Here is a 20,356-nt window from a genome sequence, read left to right as displayed (position 1 = left end):
CCTCTCTCTCTCTCTCTCTCTCTCTCTCTCTCTCTCTCTCTCTCTCTCCCTCTCCCTCTCTCTCTCTCTCTCTCTCTCCCTCTCCCTCTCCCTCTCCCTCTCCCTCTCCCTCTCCCTCTCCCTCTCCCTCTCTCTCTCTCTCTCTCTCTCTCCCTCTCTCTCTCCCTCTCCCTCTCCCTCTCCCTCTCCCTCTCCCTCTCCCTCGCCCTCTCCCTCTCCCTCTCCCTCTCCCTCGCCCTCTCCCTCTCCCTCTCCCTCTCCCTCTCTCTCTCTCTCTCCCTCTCTCTCTCAGGTCAGACGTTGTGGGTGTTAGCTCTCGGCCTCAGTCCTCACAGTCACACCGTTGGCATCCCAGAGTTCAAATATGTGGGTAACATGCACGGAAACGAGGTGAGACAAACACACACACACACACACACACACACACACACACACACGTTCACACACATTTAAACCCCCACACACACACACAACAGGACCCCTCCCTTCAGACAGGAAGCCGGACTAAAGAGAGACTACTGAGATCAACAAAAGGCATTCAGAGTCAAACACACTTTTGTGTTCAGTCGACAGGCTGTGTAAGTGTGTGTGTGTGTGTGTGTGTGTGCGCGTGTGTGTGTGTGTTCCAGTTGAAAACGTTGAGTCAACATTCAAATATTTGGCCTCAATAATAATCATTTCAAACTGCTGCAGAACCTGACAGGTGAGACTCAGTGTGGCTGAAGTTTAATAAATCTGGTAAACATCCAGGTCAACATGGGTCGCACCTGTGTTGATATGTAGGCCACATCTGGGATGCCCATCTGGGACTCTGACAAATGTCCCCTCAGTTTCCAAAAAGGCCCCACATGGGGTAACCCAGATCGGGTGATGACGGTCCCTTGATGGGTTCATGATGTGAGTCTTGGAGCTTTGTTTTTAAGATACTCTGCTGCAGAAACACAGACACTAAGGACATCACATGACGCTCACTCCCCAGAGTTTGATGGAGAGTCTCTGCAGAGTTTGATGGACGAGGAAAGTCTGAGTGAAAGGAAGAGGACAGAAGTGTTGTCCCGGCTCCTTCAGAGCACAGAGAGGACAGAAGTGTTGTCCCGGCTCCTTCAGAGCACAGAGAGGACAGAAGTGTTGTCCCGGCTCCTTCAGAGCACAGAGAGGACAGAAGCGTTGTCCCGGCTCCTTCAGAGCACAGAGAGGACAGAAGCAGAGGTGGATGATGACACAGGTCTTCACCAGTCTGTTCCTACCCTGACATTAAGTTAATAACGGGAGTACAGGCACTTATTTGTTTCCACTTGGAGCACCAGGTTCCTGTTTTAGGCTCCATGGAGCCTCTGACGGAGCATTCACCTTCAACCAACCTTTTTAAAATGCAACCTAACATTTGATCTGGGCTTGATCTGGAACAAGCTTCAGTTCTTACTTTGAATCATCTTCAGTTCCTCAATGAAACTCCCCGTGGACCGAGCTGCCGCCGTCCTGAATCACAGTGTTTGCAGAGGTCAGCGTTTGGTGTCAGAACCCTGAACTGGTCGCTTCCTGTAGCACTTCATTAGAGGGATTCGGAGCGGATGATACAAAGTGAATTTTGGCTGCTAATGTGGGATCTTCAAGTGTTTATTTGGTCCCCCGCTGAAGACCTCAGACTGTGCGAGAAGCTATTCTTTCTTTGAGATAGCTGTGGGGAGGATTTCTTTTGTTCTCTGGGAGGAACAGTCATGCTCTGCTGCAAATGTAGCATCAGGGGGATTTACTGGTGATGATGCAAAGAAGAAGAAGAAGAAGAAGAAGAAGTCTGAATCGAACGTCATGCAAACTTTAATAAACCAGACGGATCAAACACGGATCAGGAACAAGGAGTCCAAACGCTGCAAAGGAAACTCTCAGCGACCTCTGACCAGCATCTGGTTACTGTGGCAATGGCCTACAACAGCTGACCGCACACTGCGTGTGCGTGTGCGTGTGTGTGTGTGTGTGTGTGTGTGTGTGTGTGTGTGTGTGTGTGTGAGAAAGTAAGTGGAAATGTCCTTAAATAGACAAGTCACGCCCGAGGACACACACACACACACACACACACAGCAAACAGAGTCAGTGGAGTGTGTCTGGTCAGAGGAAACTTCCAGAAAAAGGCCTTTTCACCGAGTCCACTCACACACACTCTCTCTCTCACACACACACACACACTCACACACACACACACACACACTCACACACATTTTAACAGCAGGGAAGAAGTTTGAGAGGAAGTTGAAAAGTTGTCGTACAGAGAACTTTGTTTTATAATTAGCTTAAAGAAGAAACCGTCACTTTCAGATGTGACAGCAGCTCCACAGAGACGAGGTCATCAGCCTGATCTGCTTCATGTGATTCTAACACCGCCCCCTGGAGGCAGCTGTGATCATTACAGTCTGCAGCATACTGACCGTTTAGACCTTTCTGTTCTGGTACTAAAAATGTAAAGTTAGAGTGCAGCCCAGGAGGAATGGTCTCTCAGTCAGTAAAAGCATGAGAGTTTATCCTCTGGGGAGCATGACAATATTTAGATGATCCCATAATATCTGTCCAGGAAGTGTTTAAGGGTTACGCACGACATCGGCACCTCCAGGCTCACGTTAACTCATAATTTAGACGACATATAAACACAAAAATTCAACCAAAAAATTAGAATATCCTCAGGAGTTCAATATTTTATGTCAGTTATTGTAGAATTTATTTATTTAAAATCAGACTTAAACTAAAATATTTTCAAGCTTTTTCCTATTTTAAAGTTTTTATTTTTACAAAGTACATAATATGCAAATATTTTCAATTTTAATATAATGTTTTAATGGACTGTGATTTGTTCAGAGTGCATTATTTAATGTCACTGTTTTAATGGACTCGTGTATTTGTAATAAATTTAAATTAAATTAAATAAATCAAACAAAATAAATACAATTAATTAAATTAAATTGAATTTATTAAATAAATAATAGAACAACATGAAAATAAAAATATAAATATTAGAATATTTATTTTGCCTTCTCTAGTAATTTATTGCAGAAAAAATTTTTTTTCATGCTTTTCTATTTTTTAAAATGCAGCAGTCTTTTATTTTGAAAAGTATGTTGTAAGTTAACCTGTTTGTGAGCTGAAGAGAGACGCCTGCACTCGCTGGACACAACATCGATGAGAGTGCTGAATCAAACAGTACAGACCAAAACAACAAGCTGAAAGACACTAAAATGTTACCAGAGCTGAGAGGAACAGCTGTGTGTTTTTATCTGTGAGTTTGTCACTTTAAGGGATCTCATCCTAATTCCACAGAGCCATGTGATCCTTTGTTACAGTTAATTATTAATGAAGCATCTCAAGCATTTTTCTGAGTCTCAGGTTTTAGGTGTGATACTTGGACTCGGTGATGATATACGACTTCTTTGGCATCATTGTGGTTCTTTATTTTTAGTTTGTGCAGCATGAGAAATCACATGAATCCTATTCTCAAGGTCAGCTCAGACTGGGCGTGAGATTTACACAACTGCTGGTGAGCAGGCGAGGTAATCTGGGTCATGTACGGGAACAAAATTTAAACATTCAACTTGCAAACTTATAAATGATCAAATAATACACTTCTATGTCCTCCTCTGTTTTAGAGGTTTTAACCCTCCTGTTATGTTTGTTTCTCTGGAACAGTAATAATGTTCCTGGGTCAATTTGACCCGGGGCTTATTCAATTATCCAAACGTGTCAGAACACAAATTTTTAAAATCTCATTTTTAACTCCATTATTAACCATTTAAATCAAGATTTGGTCCATTAGTGTTCTTTAATTCTCACAGATCATAGTTCAAAGAGGATAACTCATCTTTCATTAAAATTAATGTTAAAACTTCTTTAATGTACATTGGAGAGCCCTAAATATAAATACAATAGTTTTATATGACATGGATTTTTGTTTCTTTTATTTTAAATTTTTCTTTTTTTTATTTTCATGAAGTGATGTTGATAAATTAACACGACTCCTCTTCAGTCACTTGCTGTCCAAATCTTTATGTTGCATTTAGCTGGTTTGAAAGGCAGATACTGCCTAAAATAGACTTTAAAAAGGGTCAATTTGACCCGCAACATAAAGAGGGTTAACCTTCTTTTTTTTTAATAATGATATTTTTATTTCTTACAGTCAAAGTAAATCGTTTGTGCTCAGTTATTATTATTATTACTACAATTTTTACATTTTATGCAAATAAAGGAAATAAAGACACAAAAAGTAATATCAATTATAATGGAATTGGAATTCACAGTTTGAAAATAAATAAGTAAAATCTAATAATAATAGCAATAATGAGAATATTAAATAAAGAGGATAAGGGCGAGAAAAAAAATGTGTAGTCTAACTTCACAGTGAAAATTAAAGAGAAAGCAAACAACTATAACAACAATAAAATACTAAACAAAAGAAACATTAGAAAACAGAAACAACTACATATACCCCTCAGCAGAGCTGCATGGTCACTGTACTGGCCAGGAAGAAGCAGGAGGGTTCAAATGGCAGTTCTAAACCCAGACAGTTTTTAATTTCAAGTTGAAAACCTTTTCAATATGTTTCTAGTTTTGGACAGTCCCAGAATATATATGTGTATGGTCTCCAACCAGGCCTCAGCCCCTCCAGCACTCATTTGAGGATCTACCAAATTTGGAGGTCACCAGAGGGGTATCAAAAAACCTCATCCCTATTTCCAGTCAAAGTCCCTCCAGATGGGGCGACCTGTTGCTCCATGTCCCACTCTGCAGGAAGTTTCCCAATCTTCATCTGAAATTATGGTATTCATCTCCAAATCTCATTTTCTTTCTGATTACTTACATTTCATACACATTTCTTTTGTTGTTAGAAAGTGCAATATGATTGACAGAGCAGTATGATACAAAATAACATAATGTTCAAGTCCAGAATTTAAAAGGAAGAAATAAAATAAAAAGATAACCCAGCATCAGTCCTCACAGAGGGCAGAGGGTTAACCTTCTGCCAAAAGAGAGAGGCGTTCCTCTGAACTCTTATTTTGAAGGAAACGTGTGATTGGGCTTCCACTAACACTTCCTGGATAGAGTGTCCTTACGTTAAACATTCACGGTCATGGTCGGATCAACCTTTCCACCCCTGATGATTCATTGACTCTTTGTTTTGTAACATTAGCGGGTCAAAGGTTTCACTCTTCCAGTGAAACGTCCTCTTGGTATCTTGGCACAGAGTTCTGGACATTCAACATTCACCGTGCCCAGAGGGGGGGATCTTTAACTTGGTATCATACCAGATCAATGCCAGTGATGTTAGGTGTGGGTGGAATGTTTCCTTGTCCACATACCTTTGGCCTTGTGGTGTGTTTGTTAACCTTGATTTGGTGCATTGGTCTGATTGTGAACGCCTGCTCTCAGGAAACTGTGTTGATAAGCAAAACAGCAACACAGGATGCAAACAGCTTCCAGTGTTCTGCAGAAAATCAAACCCCAGGAGGTGAAGGAAGAGGTCTGATTTGGGCGAGGTGTCTCAAACCCTCATCTGAGTCCGACAGGATGACGCTGAGTCCGGAGCAGGAATGCGGTTTGTCTTGTTGGGAGAGAATCACCTGAGCGCCCGTGTGTTTGTCCGCTGATATCACCGAGCTGGAGTTGGTTTGGTGCTGCCAACTCAAACAGACGTCTTTCAGGGCGCTGTTTGAACAACGCTGATTTGAATTTAAAAAGAGACACTACTCTTTCACACTTTAACCAAACAGTCCGACTGCTTACTCTAACCTTTCTGTAATCTGCTCACATCACGACAGCGGCTCCTCCAACACGCTCCGGTTCACTATTTTTAGCCATGAGGATGCTGGTGGAAGTTTCCTGATGCTGGTGGAAGTTTCGGCCACTCCTTTACTTTGGTAATCCAAATCTATTCAAATGAGTACCATCTAATTTTAAAACAAATTCATGGTCCCCAGAGGATAAATCCTAAAAGCTTAATCCTGAATGTTTATGAAGCTTAACAACAAGTTTCACGTTTGTTGTTTTGAGAGTGAAATGTCTCTGCAGCTTTTGAACAGATCACCATAAAATTTAGTTTGGGACTTGATGGCCCGCAGCAGAAGAGTCCTCATGACTTGGTCCTGACTTCCTAAGAAGAGAGAGTTAGCTTCTCTACTCTCTAACCCTCATGATCAGACCCCTTCATATCTTAAAGAGCTCATATTCCCCCTCTAGAACTCTACGCTCCCAACATGCAGGCCTGCTCATCGTACCTAAAGTCTGTAAAAGTAGTATGGGAGGTAGAGCCTTCAGTTATCAGGCCCCTCTCCTTTGGAATCATCTACCAGTCAGGGTCCGGGAGGCAGACACCCTCTCTACTTTTAAGAGTAGGCTTCAAACTTTCCTTTTTGATAAAGCTTATAGTTAGAGCTGGATCAGGCTTGGACCAGGTCTTAGTTCTGCTGCTATAGGCTTAGACTGACACACTGGGATCCTGTCTTTCCCTCTCTCTCCTCTCTCTGCCTGTCTCTCACTTTAACTCTTCCTGTCCCATTAAAGTTACTAACCATAGACCTTTCTGGAGTCCCTGAGCTCCCTTGTCTCGTAGGTTCTTCTGGATCTCTGCTGTAGACAGGATCTTTATCAGGAGGGTCTTTATCAGGAGGATCTTTATCAGGAGGGTCTTTATCAGGAGGGTCTTTATCAGGAGGGTCTTTATCAGGAGGGTCTTTATAAGGAGGGTCTTTATCAGGAGGTTCTTTATCAGGAGGGTCTTTATCAGGAGGATCTTTATCAGGAGGATCTTTATAAGGAGGGTCTTTATCAGGAGGATCTCTATCAGGAGGGTCTTTATCAGGAGGGTCTTTATCAGGAGGGTCTTTATCAGGAGGGTCTTTATCAGGAGGATCTTTATCAGGAGGGTCTTTATCAGGAGGATCTTTATCAGGAGGGTCTTTATCAGGAGGTTCTTTATCAGGAGGGTCTTTATCAGGAGGATCTTTATCAGGAGGGTCTTTATCAGGAGGATCTTTATCAGGAGGGTCTTTATCAGGAGGGTCTTTATCAGGAGGATCTTTATCAGGAGGGTCTTTATCAGGAGGGTCTTTATCAGGAGGTTCTTTATCAGGAGGGTCTTTATCAGGAGGGTCTTTATCAGGAGGATCTTTATCAGGAGGGTCTTTATCAGGAGGGTCTTTATCAGGAGGGTCTTTATAAGGAGGATCTTTATCAGGAGGGTCTTTATCAGGAGGATCTTTATCAGGAGGGTCTTTATCAAGAGGGTCTTTATCAGGAGGGTCTTTATCAGGAGGATCTTTATCGGGAGGGTCTTTATCAGGAGGGTCTTTATCAGGAGGATCTTTATCAGGAGGGTCTTTATCAGGAGGGTCTTTATCAGGAGGGTCTTTATCAGGAGGGTCTTTATCAGGAGGATCTTTATCAGGAGGGTCTTTATCAGGAGAGTCTTTATCAGGAGGGTCTTTATCAGGAGGGTCTTTATCAGGAGGGTCTTTATCAGGAGGGTCTTTATCAGGAGGTTCTTTATCAGGAGGATCTTTATCAGGAGGGTCTTTATCAGGAGGGTCTTTATCAGGAGGGTCTTTATCAGGAGGTTCAGGTCACAAGTTGAGAAGTACAAACTGTTTATTGTTCAGTGATTGCAGAAGAGAGAAAGGAGGGAGGCGAGTGTTTGAGGAGAACAGAATGACGCCCTGAGGCTAAGCTAGTCCTGACGTGTGTGTGGCAGCTGTACACACACACCTTTCCCACCCTTCTCTCTTTCTTCCCCCCGAGGCTCTCATTCATTCACAAAGTTTGTCTTTTTATTCGCTCCCTGCCGTCCAATCAGCCCGTCTCTCTCAGAAAAACAGCCGCTGACTCGTCTCTGGATCACGTTTCCATTTCTACCTGAGTCACGACATCACTTCCTCTCCTCCTGAGGTCTGTCGTGAGGGAACATGCCGGCTCGCCGAGCTGTGAGTCAGGATGTTATAAAGACAGTCACTTATGGGGTGAAATGACTGAGTGTAGGTTCATGTTCAAACCCCATTCAGCTTAACTCTTAACATGACTCAGCACTTTCTCAAACACAACCCCAGTGATCCACTCTGATTTAAACCTTTTTAACATTTTCACTAACCTCTCATTTTTTTGTCTCTAGGTTCTCGGCCGCGTGCTGCTGCTACATCTGATCGACGACCTGGTGCGTGGTTACCGTAACAACGAAACGTGGTCATTGCAGTTACTGAACAGCACGCGCATCCACATCCTGCCGACCATGAACCCCGACGGCTTCGACTCGTCTGACACAGACTGCACATACGTTACCGGCAGGTACCAGAACCACCTTTAAATACCAGACTGTTTCATACCGGGTGTAAAAGAGCGTTTTGATATGAGTGTTAACCCTTTTGTTTTCCTTGTTTAGACTACACACTTTGTATCCTCTGGAGTTATGTCTGTTTAAAAACCATATAGTATTAAAGGTGACATATTCTGCTCTTTGTCATCAACATATATTGGTCTAAGAGGTCCCCAAAACATGTCTTTAAAGTTTATTGCTCATAAAAACACTTATAAATCAGATTCTGGTCTGCCTGTAAACCCCTCTTTTTCAGCCCTGCTCAGAACAGGCTGTTTTCTGTGTCTGTGCCTTTAAATGAGAATGAGCTCTCTGACCACGCCCCCTCAGGAAGTGGGCGTGGCCTCGTCCGGCCGGCACGTTGATCTAATGTTTACATGTTGGCTGAATATACACGGCTGCTCACAGACCCGCGTTACTTCAACCCTCTGAATCTGATCCAGAATCTGATCCTGACGGAGAGGCGCCTGCAGCAGGACCTTTCTGAACCATTGGTCACAGATTTAGTGTTTCTTGTTGTTTTATTTGTCAGCATGTTGACGTGTGTCTTGGTACACAGCTACCAACATGTAGCTATGTGGCTATGCTAACTAGCGCTAGCACTTTTCCATGCAAAATAAAAATCATCCACTAGATCTTCAAATCTGCAGACGTGGGGAGTCAAAGCGACCTTTGTGTTTATTAAGACAGCCTACAACTAGCATGCCTCCCTCCTAAGGGGCAGAATGGATTCTTTTCATTTTTCGGGGGGTTTGTAGACAGGGACACATATTCCATTTTGCATGATATGTCACCTTTAAAATACGAGCATGTTTCAAGGATTTCAAGCATCCGTACGAACCCTGAACTTTTAAGGGTTAAAAACCAGATCTTAGCCGCTGCAAACACGTCAGTCATGTGTTTCAAACCTAAGCATGTCTGTGTGCACGTGTGTGTGTCAGCCCAAATATCAAACAAGACTCTGAAGACTTGAGACGACACACACATGTACACACACACACACATGTGTAGCCGACATGTTGACTATAGACTAAACTATGTGACGCTCCAACGCCCAAAACACTCTGATAGGCAGGAAACCAGACACACAGTAGATCTGTATCACACACACACACACACACACACATGCATAGATCACTGTCACAGTAAAAGCCTCTAAGTATCCAATTATAAATGTTTTGACTTCTGCTAATGTAGCGTGTATGAGTGTGTTTTTATTTCATTGTGGGGACCTTAATCTGTTCACACACATTCATCATGAGGACTCACATCATGACGGTCCAGACCGGGGTTTCAGAGTGAAGGGTTTAGATCTGAGTTTTGTTTAAGTGTGTGTGTGTGTGTGTGTGTGTGTGTGTGTGTGTGTGTGTGTGTGTGTTTGAGGTCCCCACTTTCCACGCCGTATAAGGAAACCTGGTCTCAGTCAACACGACGATATCTTATCACCAGATACAAATAAATATATCCTCCAGTGTGAGATTAATGTAAGTGTTGTTTACATGAGTCTCTGTTTGAATATACAAACCAGGTATTACTCAATCCATTAGACATGACTCTGTAGTGGAAGTCACTGCATTAAACACAGTCATGACTCTGTAGTGGAAGTCACTGCATTAAAAAAAAGACATGACTCTGTAGTGGAAGTCACTGCATTAAAAACAGTCATGACTCTGTAGTGGAAGTCACTGCATTAAAAACAGACGTGACTCTGTAGTGGAAGTCACTGCATTAAACACAGACATGACTCTGTAGTGGAAGTCACTGACTCTGTAGTGGAAGTCACTGCATTAAACACAGACATGACTCTGTAACGGAAGTCACTGCATTAAACACAGGCATGACTCTGTAGTGGAAGTCACTGCATTAAAAACAGACATGACTCTGTAGTGGAAGTCACTGCATTAAACACAGACATGACTCTGTAGTGGAAGTCACTGCATTAAAAACAGACATGACTCTGTAGTGGAAGTCACTGCATTAAAAACAGACATGACTCTGTAGTGGAAGTCACTGCATTAAAAACAGACATGACTCTGTAGTGGAAGTCACTGCATTAAACACAGACAGGACTCTGTAGTGGAAGTCACTGCATTAAACACAGACAGGACTCTGTAGTGGAAGTCACTGCATTAAAAACAGACGTGACTCTGTAGTGGAAGTCACTGCATTAAACAGACATGACTCTGTAGTGGAAGTCACTGACTCTGTAGTGGAAGTCACTGCATTAGAAAGAGACATGACTCTGTAGTGGAAGTCATCGCATTAAACACAGACATGACTCTGTAGTGGAAGTCACTGCATTAAAAACAGACATGACTCTGTAGTGGAAGTCACTGCATTAAACACAGACATGACTCTGTAGTGGAAGTCACTGCATTAAAAACAGACATGACTCTGTAGTGGAAGTCACTGCATTAAACACAGACATGACTCTGTAGTGGAAGTCACTGCATTAAACACAGGCATGACTCTGTAGTGGAAGTCACTGCATTAAAAACAGACATGACTCTGTAGTGGAAGTCATTGCATTAAACACAGACATGACTCTATAGTGGAAGTCACTGCATTAAAAAAGAGACATGACTCTGTAGTGAAAGTCACTGCATTAAAAACAGACAGGACTCTGTAGTGGAAGTCACTGCATTAAACACAGACATGACTCTGTAGTGGAAGTCACTGCACAGCTTCTATCTATCAGATCTACTGACTCCTAAAGGGCTCTGGTCCTTGAGTCCCTACAATCCGTTTCAGATTCGCTCTGGGCTTCTGTCAGTGACCCGTGATGTCATCAGGTCATGTGATTACAGGCTCCTTTAAGCCCCTCTTTCCTCTCGCTTGTTCTCTGTGAGGATCGTGAACTTCTCTGAACTGTTCTCTGTGGATCTAAACGGCATTAAGTGTCTTCTTTTTAAAGACAAAGTCACTTCCTAGAGGAGGTCACATGATCATGGGAAACTGTGTTTCAACACAAGTGCCCTGCCCATGGGAGCTCGGGCAGCAGCTGTTGTTTCTCTGAGATTGACTTCATGTTTGTTCCTCACATATGAAGTAAACGTCTTAAAGACATCGATCACATTTCAAATATGGTAAAAGGCAGATCAGCTGCCGACCTCTGACCTCAGTGACTGACTGTTGAGGATTCGGGCCCTGCAGTTCTTCTGTTCTCAGTCAGCTGTTAATGTTGTCTCTGTCTTTCTCTCTGTTTCAGGTTTAACTCTCGGGGCGTAGATCTGAACAGGAACTTTCCGGATGCTTTTGATGCTTTGAAAAAGAGGCAGCAGATGGACGAGGAGAAGAGGGAGGCAGAGGTGAATCATAAAACACTATTCTGTTGTTATTTTACTCGATCTCACAAACACCATCCTGCTGCGGTTAGACTCACCTGGGTTCATCTGGATGAGACAGATCCAGGTTTGGAAATCTTTGTGATCTTGAATGAAGTGATCCATTTTACTGGAAAACTATATTAACTTGATACAGACTTTTAAGGATTACCAAAACTCTCTTATTAATGTTTATAAAAACTTGACTGAGCAGCCGCTCATGGAATGATTGAGCCGTTCCTTTTATTTTGAAGGTGTCTGGATCTGAGCTGACCTGTGCTCTGTGTGTTTCCAGGTGAGGGCCGTGATGAGCTGGTTGAAGATGGAGAGTTTTGTCCTCTCTGCAAACCTCCACGGAGGAGCTCTGGTGGCCAGCTATCCTTACGACAACAGCAACGGAGGTAAACACACACACACACACACACACACACACACACACACACACACACACAAGACGACAGTTCTGCTGCTTTAACAAAATAACTTGGTGCCAGGTTGTTCCGTGTGAGACAGGAACCTCGATCTGAAGGTCTCTGGTTTTGCTCGCCCAGGTGTGCCTTTTAAAGTCTGAGTCAGTGTTTTGGGGAGGAATCGTCAGACTCCACAGTCAGAGTTTTTGCTCCACAGCAGACGGAGGAGACAAACGTTTCTCAGACGATAACTTTCTAAAACAATAAGTCCTTGAAACTGAGACTGGACTAGGTGGTCCACAACAACCCGGAGACAGTGTTTGGTTTTCAGAGATTAGATTATATGAAAGTACAAAGCAGAGAAAGAGACAGGAAACAGGCCTTGGAGCGCCACCGTCAGACTCAGGACCGTGACATTGTTGAGCAGCGTTGGATAAATACACAAGTCCAGTGGAGCAGTTTGCTCACACACTGCATTCAGATCTTTAAAATACCAACGTCACGTCCTTTAAAACCTTGAAGCTGGTCGGGAGTAAACCTGCAGCCCGTCTTACGATGCATTCAAGTGTCGGTGTGAAGTAAGTTCTTCTGTTTCAGCCTCAGTGCTCAGCTCTGTTTGGATGCTTCTGGCTCAGTGTTTGGTGTAGATCAGTAATAAACACTTCCAGCTGTTAGACGTATTAGAATGGAAGACAGAGACAAGAAGCTTGTAAATAAACATGAGGCCCAACAGAGACTCTAAACACCACACATGGTCCTGTTTGGAGAGTTAAACACAAGAAAACCTGTTAATACTGCAAACATCTCCCATGTGGACGTCCGTGTTATTCATGGGGATATGAACGTGAGGATGTTTGTTTACACATGTCAGATTGCGTTTGATGAAAAATCATTTATGTCTTTTGAATTTCTATGCAAAGAACACAATATTCCCAAATCACATTTTTTCAGATACCTCCAAGCACACACCTTTGCTGTTAAACATTTTCCTTCATATCCCAAACCCCCAAGCAAAGATCATAAGCTGTTGAATCTGAATCTTTATGATAAGGGGTTAGGACCCTAACCCTAACCCTGGGAGCAGGATCTTGGAATAATACTTCCTGAGGATGTCTGCTGTGCACACCTCCTCCATTTATATACGACACGGGTTAATTCAATTCAAGGTTTTATGTAGAATTCATCACTCTAACTGTCCCAGGTGCAATAACCCAGTCTCGTTGGGCCATATGTTCTGGTCTTATCCCTCCTTGGTCAATTTGTGGTCCTCGGTTTTTGACTGCCTTTCTGCTCTGTGTGATACGCCTCTTAAGCCCAACCCACTCACAGACATTTTTGGGGTGATAAGATAAGATATGATGAGATAAGATAAGATCAGATCCTCCTTTATTCGTCCCACAACAGGGAAATTCATGGAGTGTCAGCAGCAAACAAGAAGGTGTACAGAACAAGAATTTAACAAGAATATATAAAGGAAAGAAATGTTCATCAGAGACGACAGCTTGGACATAATCCTCCTGTCAGCCACCACCTCCACAGGGTCCAGGACTGAGCTGGTCTTCTTCCCCAGTTAGTTCAGTCTGGCTCTCCTGTATCCTGTCCGCCCACAGCAGGTGAAATCCTCTCTCTGTTAGCATGATGCTACTCTGGTGCTGGGTTAGCTGGTCCACCTTATCGTAGATAGATCTTACAGTCCCCATAACGGTGGGTGGAAGGACCGGTCCATGTGGTCTTCTCTTAGCTTGCACCTCAGTACCAGCACGTCGTCCTCGCCTCCTTCTCCTCAGCTCCCAGGGAACATCGGGTCTAGCATCGTTTAGCATCAACATGCTACGGGCTGCTAACAGCTGATCTCGTATGCAAACAATGTTACCATGGTTACACGCAGGATCATACGGAGGCCATTCACACCGACCAATCTGAGTTATTTCTGCTGTCAGACAAGAACTTCTCAGACATCTTCTCACGTCTTTGCATCGACTCTCGTGGAATTTGCGTGTACGAATGATTTCCTTAGCATTGCGTTCACACTCTGATTGGCTATCGCGGCACGAATGATTCGCTGGAGTTCCATTTGTTTCAATTATTGCAAATTCATTCATGCACATTATTCTTGTCAGTTTCGTAGACGCATCATTAACGCCCCCGATTCTGTGTCACTAGGGTCTGGTGTGAACGCCCCGTAAGAGTCCGCTGTCAGGCTAGCTGCTCCGTGAGTCTTAATGCACACTTCTTCTGTCTCTGTTTCTCTCTCAGGATCCGAGCTCATGGGCGGGGCCAGCGTCAGCCCTGATAACGACGTCTTCATCCACCTGGCCAAGGTGTACTCCTACAACCACGCCTCCATGCACAAAGGCAACCGCTGCTCCGACAGCAGGCCGTTCCTGGAGGGCATCACCAACGGGTACAAGTGGTACCCTTTAGAAGGTAGGGGTCTAAAGACGCCATGATTCCCTACGGTCTCTTTAAAGAGTCTGATGGTTCACATGAGGCAAACTTCATTTATCCAGAAAGGGAAAGTTGATAGCATTCTCCACCCTAAACTTTAAACCTTCACCTTTATATCACGGTACAAAGGACGCCGCATCAAACTGCAGCTCTGGATGTTTTCGCTTGAAGTCAATAATTCAGTTCCTAGAAAGACTTCAGAGGAAACCTGCAGAGGACAACACGGCCTCCTCTGGTTTCCTGCTGCAGAAACTCGATCACTGCAACTTGATCACCTCACAGACAACACAGCAACTTGACCTGAGGGAGCTGCAGAGAGCAGAGTTAAAGGGCAATGTCACCTGGAAATACGTCACCTGATGACGTCCAGATAATCTGACAACAACAGGACCTTTAATAAAGGTATATAATATAATGTGTGTGTGTGTGTGTGTGTGTGTGTGTGTGTGTGTGTGTGTGTGTGTGTGTGTGTGTGTGTGTGTGTGTGTGTGTGTGTGTGTGTGTGTGTGTGTCCAGGTGGGATGCAGGACTATAACTACCTGTGGGCTCAGTGTTTGGAGTTGACTCTGGAGATCTCCTGCTGTAAGTTTCCTCCGGTCTCAGAACTCCCCGCTCTGTGGACGGAGAACAGGAAGGCTCTGCGGGCCTTCATCCAGCAGGTTCACCTGGGTCAGTACCTGTCTGTCTGTTTACCTGTCTGTCTACCTGTCTGTCTACCTGTCTGTTTACCTGTCTGTTTACCTGTCTGTCTGTTTACCTGTCTGTCTACCCGTCTGTTCCCCTGTCTGTCTGTCTGTCTGTCTGTCTGTTCACCTGTCTGTGTGTCAACCTGTCTGTCTACCTGTCTGTGTGTCTACCTGTCTGTGTGTCTACCTGTCTGTTTACCTGTCTGTGTCTACCTGTCTGTCTGTTCACCTGTCTTTGTGTCTACCTGTCCATCTGTTCACCTGTCTGTGTGTCTACCTGTCTATCTGTTCACCTGTCTGTCTGTCTACCTGTCTGTGTGTCTACATGTCTGTCTACCTGTCTGTGTGTCTACATGTCTGTCTACCTGTCTGTGTGTCTATCTGTCTGTCTACCTGTCTGTGTGTCTGTTTGTCTGTCTGTGTGTCTGTCTACCCGTCTGTTCCCCCGTCTGTCTGTTTGTCTGTCTGTCTGTTTGTCTGTCTGTCTACCCGTCTGTTCCCCTGTCTGTCTGTTTGTCTGTCTGTCTGTCTACCCGTCTGTTCCCCTGTCTGTCTGTTTGTCTGTCTACCTGTCTGTGTGTCTGTTTGTCTGTCTGTGTGTCTGTCTACCCGTCTGTTCCCCTGTCTGTCTGTTTGTCTGTCTGTCTGTCTGTCTGTCTGTCTGTCTACCCGTCTGTTCCCCTGTCTGTCTGTTTGTCTGTCTGTCTGTCTGTCTGTCTGTCTACCCGTCTGTTCCCCTGTCTGTTTGTGTGTCTGTCTGTCTGTCTGTCTGTCTGTCTACCCGTCTGTTCCCCTGTCTGTCTGTCTGTCTGTCTGTCTGTCTGTCTGTCTACCTGTCTGTGTGTCTACCTGTCTGTCTACCTGTTTGTCAACATGTCTGTCTGTCTGTCTGTCTGTCTGTCTGTCTGTCTGTCTGTCTGTCTGTCTGTCTTCCTTTCTGTCTGTCAACTTGTACCTGTAACTATCTGTCTACTTTGTCACTCCAAGTGTCTGTATGTTTACCTGTCTGTGTGTCTACCTGTTTACCTGTCTGTCTGTTTACCTGTCTGTCTGTTTACCTGTCTGTCTGTTTACCTGTCTAAATTTCGTTCTACCCGTCCGTGTGTTTCTGTACTCATCCGTTCATGAACCCTTTTCTTCCCTGCCTACATCTGGAGTCAACCCTTAGTAATCACCTTTACCTGTGTGTGCTTGTGTTCAGGGGTCAAAGGTCAGGTGCTCAACGGCTCAGGTATTCCAGTCCAGAATGCACTGGTGGAGGTCGAAGGTCGCCCGAATCTGTCTCCGTTCCAAACAGACAAACACGGAGAGTACTACAGAATGCTGCTGCCGGGGAACTACACCTTCAAGGTAATCACAGATCCACACAGTGACCTCTAGAGGCAGAACATAAAACTACACCTTCAAGGTAATCACAGATCCACACAGTGACCTCTAGTGGCAGAACGTAAAACTACACCTTCAAGGTAATCACAGATCCACACAGTGACCTCTAGAGGCAGAACTTAAAACTACACCTTCAAGGTAATAACAGATCCACACAGTGACCTCTAGAGGCAGAACTTAAAACTACACCTTCAAGGTAATCACAGATCCACACAGTGACCTCTAGTGGCAGAACATAAAACTACACCTTCAAGGTAATAACAGATCCACACAGTGACCCCTAGTGGCAGAACATAAAACTACACCTTCAAGGTAATAACAGATCCACACAGTGACCCCTAGAGGCAGAACATAAAACTACACCTTCAAGGTAATAACAGATCCACACAGTGACCCCTAGTGGCAGAACATAAAACTACACCTTCAAGGTAATAACAGATCCACACAGTGACCTCTAGTGGCAGAACATAAAACTACACCTTCAAGGTAATAACAGATCCACACAGTGACCTCTAGAGGCAGAACTTAAAACTACACCTTCAAGGTAATCACAGATCCACACAGTGACCTCTAGTGGCAGAACGTAAAACTACACCTTCAAGGTAATAACAGATCCACACAGTGACCTCTAGTGGCAGAACGTAAAACTACACCTTCAAGGTAATAACAGATCCACACAGTGACCTCTAGAGGCAGAACTTAAAACTACACCTTCAAGGTAATCACAGATCCACACAGTGACCTCTAGTGGCAGAACGTAAAACTACACCTTCAAGGTAATCACAGATCCACACAGTGACCTCTAGTGGCAGAACGTAAAACTACACCTTCAAGGTAATCACAGATCCACACAGTGACCTCTAGTGGCAGAACGTAAAACTACACCTTCAAGGTAATCACAGATCCACACAGTGACCTCTAGTGGCAGAACGTAAAACTACACCTTCTTTCATTGTTTTTGTATTGACTGCTTTTTGGATTTCTCTTATGACAGACTTGTTTCTGCTCTTTGGTCGACAGGTGAGTTACCCGGGCCACAAGGTTCTAACAGAGACTCTAAACATCCCGCATGGTCCGGATCAATTCTGCGCCATGAAACACGACTTCAGGTTACGACAGGTCACCTCAGCCAGCGGCAGCACTTCAGCTCAGCCCACGCAAACGCCCACCCTGAACCCCGCCCTAAACCTGGAGGGAGGCGGAGCCATGAACAGACAAACATGGACAGGGTTGGTTTTGATATTTGGGCTCTCAGGAGTGCTGCGATCCCTCATCAACTGAAGAAGAGATTCAACCTTTAACCTGTAAGGAATCACAGAACAGAGACATGAAGTCCACCAGAGAGCACTGAAAGAGGGTGTTTGAACCCAGATTCTGGGTTTGCTTTGTCCCCCCCTGAGAGGCTCTCATAAAGGAGGGAACAGGAGTTAGCTACAGCAGCTAACTCCTCTCTGTGTAATCCGATGGAAGACATTTTGAAACTTGAACAAAGCGGCGGTATTGTTAGTGTTATTGCTAACACTTAAACTCCCTACTATTTACGTCACATATATGTGCATCTGAGCTGTTGTAGCTAGCAAGCTAATACTTAGCATGCTAGCAACCAGGAACAAGCTAGCCAGCTTCTGTACCAGAACAAATTTGGTACTTGTTCTCCTAGAAAAAACCCACTGACACTGATTATTACTCTCAAAGGGAACGGCAAAACAACGTTTTACCTGGAGAGGTGAAGTCTAGCAATCATGCTAAAGCTAGCTGGTTTGCTAACCGGCATGCTTTTGTGCCTGAAACAATAACAAACAAAATGTATGTGATCAAATGATTCTCTTTTTAAGACTCAAAGGAATACTCGGCAAAGAACTGTAAACATTTTTAACTAGCCTCCAACAAAGCTAGCTTGTATGCTAACAAGACAAAGGACTTTCATGTTCTCATATTTACCAGGGAATCATTTACAAAGCTGTCACTTTGAGCTAACAGCTAATGAGGAAGATGCTTATGTTAGTTGGTAGCAACATCCAAGATGGTGTACGTGCGTGAAGAATCTAATGCATGGTGAATTCTGCAGAGCCGACATCGAAGGGCCAATCAGGGACATCCCTGTTATCGCTTGGCTTCCACAAACCAGTTCTCCTCGTGGAGACAGTTCTGACGTCTCCGTCTTATCGTAGCTGCCTCACAACAACCTCCAGCCTTTACCGTCTGCCGTCCTCCTTCCTGCGTCTCACGCAGTCACAAGAAAACTTTATCACAATCACAGAAACTGAAAGTGCGACTCTCCTGCAGACTCCATCAGATAAACACTCTGGTGTTGTAGATCTCCACAGGTCCTCCCTGCTGAGATGTTCCTGCTCGGCTGTGATCAGGCTGGACCGTGTGATTATATATACGAGGAGGAGGATCTCTTTAAATAAGCACTTACAGGGATGCTGCCTCAGAAGAAGGATTATTGAAGGCAGAGAGAACAACATTGCAGTAATCAGGTGTTGAAATTGTAACGAGGAGCTGTGAAATGTAGTGGTTGTTATGACGCCACACATTAATCATCTTAACCCACTGAGGTGTGTTTGATTTATGACTCTGGAGAGTCGAGTCATCAGACCTGTTCCAACAGGCGTTCATTCTTTGTGCTCAGTTCACGCCGCGGAGGGTTAAATCATTCCAGTCATGCCGACAGCTGTGGGTCCCACCTTTGGGGGGTTTGAGGTCCTCTATGTGGTTTCAGAAATGAGTCTGAGGGGTTGCGAAATTATTAAGAAGAAAGGAACCTCATGGGACTTATTCAATACCTGTGAAAGTGAAGCATCTGGAATGTGTGCTGACATTTTCTATCTTCCTCTTTAAGTAAACTCTTGTTTACTTTTAGCTGTTAAAAAGTAAACCAATCAGATCAAAGATATCAGATCAGATCAAATCTTGAAAACAGGTTGAGTGAGACGATAACGATGAACTCAATTAGATAAAGTAAACTCGTGTTTTATCAAGATGAAACCTTCAGTCTGTGATCTTTAGGAAGAATAACTTTGATCCACAAGAACTGGACTATCCAGATCCAGGATTACAGGCGCAAAATGTAAGATAACTTTCAGTAAATTTGACATTTCTTAATATTTATTTTTTATATGCAACAGTGCAAAGACATAAAAGTGCTCAATATTAAACAGAACATCAAAGAAAGAAAAGAAAAGAAAAGGCAGTTTTTGAAAACAAAAAAAGTTGTACTATGAATGACGATCACAAAACAAAAGAATAGACTGTAAAGAGAAAAGAGAAAGACACAATAGAAAGAGGAGATAAAGACTAAAAGAGAGAGAGAGAAAACAAATTGACATTTCTTAATATTTTGTCCTTGAGTTGCTACATCAACATTGTAGTCATAGATGAGGTAGACTCTTTGTGAAAGAACAGACCTTGTCCTCGTGAATCTGGAACAGAATATCTGCTCATATTGAATACTGAATATTTGATTCGAACGAAGCTGCTAGAAGTTTGGATTTTGGCGCCCCCTGTGGTGAAAACATGTCAAGAGCACTAGAAAACTAAACTAAATAAACTAAATACAAAAAATAAACAAATCGCTCCAACACTTACTTTTAAGATCTTATACTTCCAAAGGATATCATTTTCTTTTAAGCACACTGTCAGTAAACATCTATAAAACTGCTTCCATATATAATGCAGAATTTTCTTAAGAATTCTCTCTTTTTTCTTTTTTTTTACATCTAATTAATTCTGTGATTAGCATACTGCTAGCAACTGGTG

At 43.6% G+C, this 20,356-nt stretch overlaps 1 protein-coding gene across 1 annotated transcript; it reads left to right on the top strand.

Annotated features, from left to right (window-relative positions):
* Positions 1–288: 288 nt before the first annotated feature.
* On the top strand, positions 289–19,790 carry cpm (carboxypeptidase M; the record flags this gene model as incomplete). The annotated part of the gene is made up of 8 exons (XM_034673064.1): positions 289–390; positions 8,141–8,313; positions 11,550–11,649; positions 11,960–12,065; positions 14,331–14,501; positions 15,039–15,191; positions 16,410–16,558; positions 17,615–19,790. Coding segments are annotated over 8 exons (1,215 nt in total), but the record flags the coding sequence as incomplete, so codon positions are not given.
* Positions 19,791–20,356: the final 566 nt, after the last annotated feature.

This window comes from Notolabrus celidotus, chromosome 21 (assembly GCF_009762535.1).
Source record: "Notolabrus celidotus isolate fNotCel1 chromosome 21, fNotCel1.pri, whole genome shotgun sequence".
NCBI lineage: Eukaryota > Metazoa > Chordata > Actinopteri > Labriformes > Labridae > Notolabrus > Notolabrus celidotus.
Note: the sequence above shows the minus strand (reverse complement) of the source record. Positions and strands in the feature narration are given on the sequence as shown.